The sequence below is a fragment of the Euprymna scolopes genome, chromosome 30 (assembly GCF_053919585.1).
Source record: "Euprymna scolopes isolate OS-2025 chromosome 30, ASM5391958v1, whole genome shotgun sequence".
NCBI lineage: Eukaryota > Metazoa > Mollusca > Cephalopoda > Sepiida > Sepiolidae > Euprymna > Euprymna scolopes.
Window position 1 is genome coordinate 76843801 of NC_136511.1, and position 9508 is coordinate 76853308.

The 9508-nt window shown below is 36.1% G+C and overlaps 1 protein-coding gene across 4 annotated transcripts in view; it reads right to left on the bottom strand.

The window, feature by feature from the left end:
- Window positions 1–228: 228 nt before the first annotated feature.
- LOC145254847 (uncharacterized) overlaps window positions 229–9508 on the bottom strand; it is a 119959-nt gene continuing 110679 nt past the window's right edge. For 2 of the 4 annotated variants that reach the window (XM_080113689.1, XM_080113690.1), the window contains exon 2: window positions 229–1850. In XM_080113689.1, the coding sequence (XP_079969815.1) occupies window positions 1131–1850 (720 nt within the window). In that variant the 3' untranslated portion in view covers window positions 229–1130. The remainder of the gene's footprint in view (window positions 1851–9508) is intronic. The other 2 variants (XM_080113688.1, XM_080113687.1) reach the window with 1 other exon arrangement.

Genomic DNA, 9508 nt, shown 5'->3' on the forward strand with positions numbered 1-9508 from the left:
ACACCCTCTTTTTTTTCTTTTTTAAAAAGTACCTTATATGAAGCTAACAGTTAAAATATTTATGTTGACTGGACCCCTGTTTACTTGTCTCTCTACAAGTACAGAGTGAGACACAAGATCAGTTTTTAATGTGAGAAAAATCCAGCTACTCTAAAAGGGACATCCTGATTTAAGGTAAAAATTAAATGACCTCAGTCAAGAAGGATCCATCAACTGAATTAGACCAGATAAAATTTTGAAAAATTATTTATTTACAAAAATTATACAATAGTTGAAAATAAATTAGACACAGGGCCTTTCAAAAGTGTGAAGGGAGGGGGGGTCTATGGCCATCCTTGTCACTCTACTTTATAATTGTCTAAGGTATATTTTTCTAGAATCATCAATCACCATAATACCACATTTACTCCACATTCACTTAATATTACCAAATCGATTATTTATTTTTTTAAATTTTATACATAAATAAAAAGTTGTTTATTTAGAATTTAGACGAGATACTACATTTTGATCTCAGCCCAAAAGACTAGTCTAACAGAACCTTCTCTCCCAATACATTTCCCAACAAAGAAGCTTCAATATGAAGCATTATACGACATAATCATGCTGACACACTGGTTCTCGTTAGATCACTGAAAAAAATAAGCAACATTGATCTTGGTCAGTACAAGATGGGTGACCATTCGGCACTGTGTGTGAGAGAACAGCAACACTTTCCTACAGAAACTGCAAAAGGTAACTCCATTAAAATCATCTCCCTTGACCGGAATCGGGGGACACTTGGAAATTGAATATTACCTAGAAACTTCCTCTTTGAAGGACAAAAACGGTTCAACTCACACTACAACAAGAATGTGAAGTTAAGGGTTAAAATATTTTAGTACAGATTATCATGTAGATTTTATGAAACCTTTTCTCTCAAGGAAGTCCCAATTCCAATTTTAGGAAAGTCTGACAGATATAGAACTAAAAAAAAAAAAAATCATTTAAGTAGAGATAGCCTATATATATATTTCCATTTTATGGAAACAAATTTTCTTGTCAGAGACATATATACTATCTATCTGGCTTTACATATCTGCCATATTGAAAAAGAACTGATTCAAAGTTAAAGTTATAAAAATTTATTATCATAATTTACTACTGTCTGTTTCTGAGTCTTTTTGTTCCATCGTTGTCGTTTGGATTGTAGCCATATCAATACTTGGCGTGATGCCATTCTGTAACATATTTTTCTCGCCCGTATGGTTAGCATTTGTAGAATTAAAACTGTCTAAGCTAATGTTTTTCACAGGGAAGATAGAATCATTGTATTCAACACTATTTATCCGCAGAATTGGTAACGGGTTCCCACACGGATGGACAGTGTCCTCTTTCACACTTTCTAAAATGGAATGGTTCATTTTCTTCTTCTTGGTATTGTATCCTTTTCTTGGTGTTGATGTCGACGGTGTTTCTCTGCAAGCAGTGCGATTCGGGTGTCCGCCCTTAGCGCCGTCATTCACAGAAGTGTCCACAAAATATAGCGAACAGTCTTTTGGCATCCGTTTGTCATAGTACTTGGGGTAGATTGTCTTTGAAGACTGTGGCGCGTGGCAAATGGTGAAGAAGAGGATGCTGACAAGTGAACTGATGACGATACCAGTGATGCCGAAACAAATGAGAATGATGCCGATGAGTTTCTTTCCTTCTCCAGTCTGTAAATCGGGCGGAAGAATATCGATGTTGATCATGCCGTAGTTGAGAAGCAAGCAGACGCCTATGCTGGTCATGATTACTCCGCCTAAGGAAAGAAGAACTGCGACCACGCAACAGCAGCACTGGCTTTGTGAAGAATGGATTGATTGCATCTGAAAAACATGAAAAAAGATATGAATTAAATACAGAATGCAATTGTTGAATACAAGTCAGGTGAAAGGATCACTTGAAGTTAGCATAAGGAAACAAAAACAGCATTTTTTTTTTTTTGACGCTTCCACAATCATACATTACCAAGTACCAAAATAAATATACATGACAGAAAGTAATGTAATAAAAATCCAGCTACTCAAAAATGGACATTATGATTTAGAGTAAAACTTGAAATGACCTTAGTCTAGAAGGATTTGTCAACTAAAGACAGAACCGGTAGAGTATAGTATTAGACCAGATAAAATTTTGAAAACTTATTTATTTACAAAAATTATACATGTTCCAATGTAACTTCCGCACTTCTTCAGCTGTACGTTTTTGAATATATCTTTATCTTCATTTATCCGGGTTCAAAGTCACCCATTTGTTGGCGCCTGTCATCGTCTGCCTCGCCCTTTTCTCGCGCCTGCATTTGAGAGCTCACATAACGGAGGTAAAAGAGAGGAGCTATCTTCGCTTGAAAAAGAAAAGGAGTTAGCTCCCCTTGATCGTAGTTCTATCGTCCTAACAGGTAGTTTAGTTAATGCTGTTCCAATGTAACTTCCGTACTTCTTCAGCTGTACGTTTTTGTAAATATTGGAGCAAGAAGTGCCGAACTTCATTGCAGATGGCAATGACGATGATGATTTTTACATGGATAACAACACAGACTGGAGATCTGGATGTGTCAAGTTTGAATTCAGTTAGTTCCATGTAACCACTTTCACTTATGGATGTTGGCAATCTTCAAGTGGTCATTTCTGTAAATATTTTATTCCTGTCGAAATCGGTTAAATAACAGAACCATGAAATAGTCATACCATGCTGATTCATATGGATTCACTTACTTTTATGAATGACAAAAAAAGATCAGAAACAGTTTTTCTGAGCGTTATGAATAGGGCTATGACAAGAGAATATGCTTTTCATTATTTTGACTCTCAAGTATATATCAGTTAATATCTTATATGTTTTTAGACAGACTGATGTGGTTCTCGATTGATTAATTACTAGCTTGGGTGCCTGGCATTGCCCGGGTGTTTAAAAGTGTGTCTTGAGCAAAACAACAAAAAAAAAAAAATTGGTAGTAGGCAGGCAGGCTCGAACCCGTATCGCAAAGGAGAAAAAAAGTGTGAAAAAAAAAAAAAACGTGAGGTCTTTGCCGCTGCGTTCATTGCCAAACCGGAAGTAGCAACGGTTTGAATTAAGGCTAGTCAATCGAAAAGAGGTGATGACTTTCGAAAATATCGGCGAAAAAAGCGACCTCTCCCTATAGAAAAGTGCTCAGTTGAGGGTGAAGGAATTAATGATTTTAGCCAATTTTTTTATATTTGTCATCCGAAGGATCGAGCTTCAAAACGATACCAATCTCTTGAAAATCCGTCGCCTATGCTGAAAGTTTTAGGCAAACATACATACATACATTTAAACAGACAGGTGAGATTTATATTATAGATGTCTAACTGTGTCAGATATATAGTTGCGAGTCAAAACAATGATAAGTATATTCACTTGTCATAGCCCTAGTCATGAATGGGGGATGTTAGCATATCATAACTACTAATGCCTTGCAGAAGATTATGCCTGACACACTGGTTCTCGTTAGATCACTGAAAAAAATAAGCAACATTGATCTTGGTCAGTACAAGATGGGTGACCATTCGGCACTGTGTGTGAGAGAACAGCAACATTTTCCTGCAGAAACTGCAAAAGGTAACTCCATTAAAATCATCTCCCTTGACCGGAATTGGGGGACACTTGGAAATTGAATATTACCTAGAAACTTCCTCTTTGAAGGACAAAAAACGGCTCAACTCACGCTACAACAAGAATGTGAAGTTAAGGGTTAAAATATTTTAGTACAGATTATCATGTAGATTTTATGAAACCTTCTCTCTCAAGGAAGTCCCAATTCCAATTTTAGGAAAGTCTGACAGATACAGAACTAAAAAAAAAATCATAGCAGAAGATTATGCCTGAGGATGACTATGTGCGTGCATGTGTGTAGCACATAAATGACAGAAAGTAGTGGAAAAAATAAGAATACTCGCAGGTGATTTGACAAAGACATTTACAAAGATGCAACGCATCAAATGATATAAACGGCATCTTTAAAAAAAGTGAATTTTTTTTATACTGCTTTTTCACCACCAAACAAGGCACAGTGTGACTTAGATGTAAGGAGCTACTATTTGGGACAAAATTTGCAGGGATACTTTGTAGGAAGTTGAGCAGCAAGATGTCTGTTCACATTACACTTGAACTTTTGCATATCAGTCCAGTCAGGGAAGAAAAAACTCGGGAGGGAATTCCAAAATCTAGCAGTTTGAAGGAAGAAACTATTTGAATAGAAGGCTTTCCAGCATCTAGGGATCGCTACAGTGAAGGTTAGGGTTAGGGATCGCTACAGTGAAGGTACAGAATTTTGCTGCTTGTCAGGTTCGTTGCAAGAGGAGGGGGGGGGTAATTTATTGGCTTTAGTTTGATACTAGCCTGGGTGCCCGGCGTTGCCCAGCTGTTTGGAGGTATGTGTCTTACCCCTATTCCGTGATGTGACCAGAAGTTTGGAACGTTAAAATTAGGCAAAGTCAATCCAACCGATACGATGACTTGCAAAAATGGCTTGCAAAAAATCGACCCCCCCCCCCTCTTGTAGAAAACTGCCCAGTTGAGGGTAAGGAATTAATGTTTTTAGCCAATTTTTCGATATTTGTCGTCCGGGATGTCGAGTTTCAAAATGATACTAATCTCATGAAAATCCATCGCCTCTGTCGAAAGTTTTAGGCAGGCAAGCAAGCATACATATATACATACATTTAAACAGACAGTTGAGATTTATATTTTAGATTATTTGAGTTTGTGTGCCACAACTATCCTGGACAGAAGTGATGCTGATATGGAAGCTCTGCTCACCTTTGTACCCCCTGCACATGCCTCTTGTTTCTGTAGTGTTCTAGATGAAGAAAAAGCTCTTCGTCAAGACATGGACGAAAACTCGACCTCACAGGCAATTGCAGCTATCAGTGAAGAATCTGATGACACTGATGATCTTGATGATCACAATGCATTCATGGATTATGTTGAACCAATATTAATGCAAAGTGAATAATCTGATGAGCTGAATGAATAAGACGTAATGTAAGTGCAGTAAAACTTTGTTTTGTTTCTTCAACTTTATTACTGTTTACAAGCAATAATGACACACTTCATTGTCAATGTTCTCACAATAAGCATCATTGTTGAAATAAACATGACATGTGATGTGATAGATTAAGTGTTACACTTCATTTTAAAATAAACCCCAATCGAATATCCACTAGTTCCATATGTTGTGTTAAATGTATATATAATTTTTTAGCTTGCACTTTCAAATGCTTGCTAAAATCATATATACACCTGACAATTCATTTGCTATTATTCTCAAAATGAACACAGAGACGAATTTATCAACATATAAGTTTTATTTACAATTAAGATTTTTGCCATCGACAAAGAGAAAGAGAGAGAGAAAGAAAGTGAGAGGAAGGTTAATTGTATGGGATTGGTTGGTGTGTGGCTCAACAACAGAAAAACGTTGAAGCTGTCAATCTCGCTCACTGCTGTGTCTCTCTTCTGACTCCCGACTCTTGACTAAAAAAACGATACATGTCTTTCAAGCTTTCTCCTAAAATCCACGTCACTTTAAGTGACCTCTATGTCAGACTATAGAGGTCAAATCTATTTTTAAATTATTGCTTGTGTTCTAACATATTTTCCCATTAAACATTTTTAACAAATATTTTTCCCTGTAAATATTTATTTCATTATGATAACATTCTTTCTAACATTCTATTTTTAAAAACGATCGTCAACCAACCAACTTTTCAGCATTGCCCGGCCAATATCTAACACTGAGATACACGAGTTACAAAGTCATGAAACTTTTAATCCGTTTTCTGACGTTTTCTGAGTAACAGAAAGTCTCAAAGCTCAGATACTATCTGGCACTCAAGCGCTTCGAGGCCTTCCAAGTGGCTTTCTTTTAAGTGCCAACACCTGTAGCTCTAAAATTTGCAACCCACAGTTTTATTGACTTTCTGTCTGGAACAGCATTATGCCGTCCTAACTTGTAATGTTGATGGAACTGCATATCAGTATAGAATTCTTCTGACTATTTGATCAGACAATCCCAAGTTCACAGCATGTTTGCGAGCTGAATGTGTACGAGACTGAGTTACAGAAAGTCTCACAACTCGAACATTGTCTGGCGTTTGTGTGCTTCAAGGCTTTCCAGGTGGCTCTCTTTTAAATGCCAAACCTGTAGCTCTGAAATTTGTAACCCACAGCTTTATTGATTTTCTATCTGGAACAGCATCATGCCATCTTGTTGCAGGTACAGATTCACCATTCTTCAAAAATATTTCTACAGTTAAAGCACGATGTTCACCAGTCCAACCCATATTGCTCGATGAGAGTAGCTGAAAAAAAAAAGTCAAGTTATTAACTAAATGAAAACATTATTGGCACTTGCATAAGTTCATTAGTAACATATAGTTGAAAGTTTAAAATGTGGGAGGTATTTCTGCCGAACCCTGAATACATAGTATTAAATAATCCCCCCTCCCACACACACACACACACAAAAAAGGGCTGATATGCTGTCAAACAAACAAACTAAACTCTTTAACCCTTATCCTTGAGTGGCCTCTGGGCCTTGATAATGTGGTGATGCCTTTGTAAAAAAAACAAAAAAAAAAAACTAAACAAAATCTGGACTTATTACTGCCCTCGTCTTTAATGACACGTGTATGTGACAACTGGAGTGTCTCTTCATTTTAGTCATTGTGAACATAGAATTATCTGGTCATTAGAAGTCATTAAGTAGGACTTTGTGGTTTTATTTTTATGGTGGCAGAGGGCAGTTTCTTTTTGTTTGACTTTCGGTTTTTCTAAAAACAAACAAACAAAAAAGGTTTAGTTTTTTTTTTTTTTTTCTCTCCTAAAATAATTATTTTGTTAATCATGGCATCACCCCTATCCTGATTGGATAAGACGATTCTCCTTAACTAATCAAAAGATGCAAGGTGCCTTCAATAAGTTTCCAGACTTTTTTTTCGTACGGGCACTTTTGTTGATAGTACACGCATGAAACTCTAGTCCCCTTCGAAGTAATCTCCTCCAGCTACAATGCACTTGTTGCACCATTCCAACAACTTCTGGAAGGCCACATGGAAGTCCTCTTGTATGAGTGTGCCAATGACCAGACTCTTTCGTCTCCTCAATTGTCTCATAATGACAGCCTCTGAGGTTTTCCTTGAGCTTAGGGAATAACCAAAAGTCACAGGGAGTAAGGTCTAGACTTCTCGGGAGGATGAGGAACTTTCTTAATGCCCATGTTGGTCAAATAGTCTGTGATATGAATGAAGTTGTGGACTGGTTCATTGTCCTGGTGGAAATGCCACTGATCCGATTTGAAGAGTGCTGGCCTCTTCTGATATAATCTCTTCCTGAACTCCCTTAACATAACCTCAACATAGTATTCCTTGTTGACTGTCTGTCCAGTGGAAACCCAGTGTATGTAGATCATGCCCATGCTGTATAAAAAGGAATCATTCTGAGTGGATTTGTTCTGTCTGGTTCTCTTGGATAGAGCCAGCATGCTTCCACTGGGAACTCTCTCTTGGTCTTTGGATTATAGCAGTAGAGCTTTTTAAGTCATGTTGAGAGGGGACTGTAAGTTTTTTGGGTTTTTTTTTTTTTTTAATATAGATTCGTTTTAAAATTCAATAAAAAATGTGCAAGTGAACTGACATCTGTTCCTTTATAATTTATATAAAAAATTATTCAGAAAAAAACAAAACAACGTATTGTGTGTTGAATTTTCATAGAAAAAAATCTAAATTTTTAAAATCAATTCTTTTTAGGTTTAAAAGGTTAAAAAAGAATTTACTAAAAACATTGTTTTAAATTCATCGTTATTTATTCATTTATTTATTGCGGACTATTATCCTCATCTTTTTAGTTGTTGTTTCACGACGTTTCGGCCAACTATTCCTCTGGCCTTCGTCAGGTGGTAACCGCGACAGGATAGGAACTCTGAATCTCCTAACTGCATCCACAGCAATTACTGCCTTCCATAGTTGTTGTCGTCTCACCACGTTTTGGTCAAGTAAACTTCCTCTAAAATTTTAGAAGGTTTACTTGGCCAAAACGTGGTGAGATGACAACAACTACGGATGGCAGTGATTGCTGAGGATGCAGTTAGGAGATTCAGAGTTCTATCCGTCGCGATTACCACCTGACGAAGGCCAGAAGAATAGTTGCCTGAAACGTCGTGAAAAAAACAACAACCAATAAAGATGAAAACAACTAAGAAAGATGAGAATAATAGTCCGAAATAAATTAATAAAATTAATATATATAATGCTCATCTCAAAAATGAATTCCGATTAAGGAATAATATATATGCCTGAGGAATAATTGGCCGAAACGTTGTGAAACTACAACTATGAAAGATGAGGATAATAGTCCGCAATAAATAAATTAGTAAATAATACTCATCTCAATAATGAATTCCAATTAAATCATATATATCGTCGTTATTTGTTTTATTTTTTATTCATTTTATTTATAATGTGTTTTAAAAGTTTTCAGCTACCGTGGAATTTCCACAGGTTCCGCTAGTTTAATTTAATATATCCCATATGCCTTCTGCTTGTTTTCTTTCAGCTTTTCTCACCAACTTTGGCAAGCAGCAAATGAACCATACTTCTACCAAATCAGGTAATTTAAGACTAGTGGAGGAAAGAACGGTCAAGCCGGGTTGTAAAATACGCTTCAATATATTTTAATTCATGCAGATTTTGTATTTATTATTACAGGTCCAATTCTATATTTAATATTTTATTGTACCTAATATATAGTTCTCTGTTGAATATTATATTGTACCTAATATATAGTACTGATCTCAAAAGTTTAAAAAAAAAAATGACTTGGGTGCCATCAGCTAGAATCGAAACGAGAATATTTACCAATCCAGTCGTGTCTCCTACCAATGTAGCTATGAAAAGATAAGTAAGAAAAAATTTAAGATTAAACGACTTAAAGAAATGAGTTGACCACTGGGCATGCGCAGAAAGAAATAAAAATAAGTCGACAAGTTGAAATGAACATTTTGCATTTCACCTTGCTGATATATGTCTGTATGCCTTATTCAGCCATCAAAACAAAGAGTTTATTTGTTATAAACCATCCTTGGTGTATGATTACTATTTCCTCTTAATTTCAGTGTTATGTGACCAGTAGTTTAAGAGTTTATCGGTTAAATATTCATACACAGACAGACAAACAGACATAGATCTATTGTTTTATTTATATAGATGACTGCTAGATTAGGTTTTTGAATTTTTTGTGATAAAGATTGATAATCGTATTATTTGGATTATTTGGACTACCCGGCGTTGTCCGCAGCCTTAAAATCTAAATAGAAAATGTGTAACGTGACCCTTACGCTCAAACCGTGTCTATTACACTTCAAACATCTCTAGGACTCCTTCACCATCCAGTACCACCACAAGGGAACAAACAAACAAATATAAATAAATCTGACTCAGACTTTTTTGTGTCTTAGCATTTATTA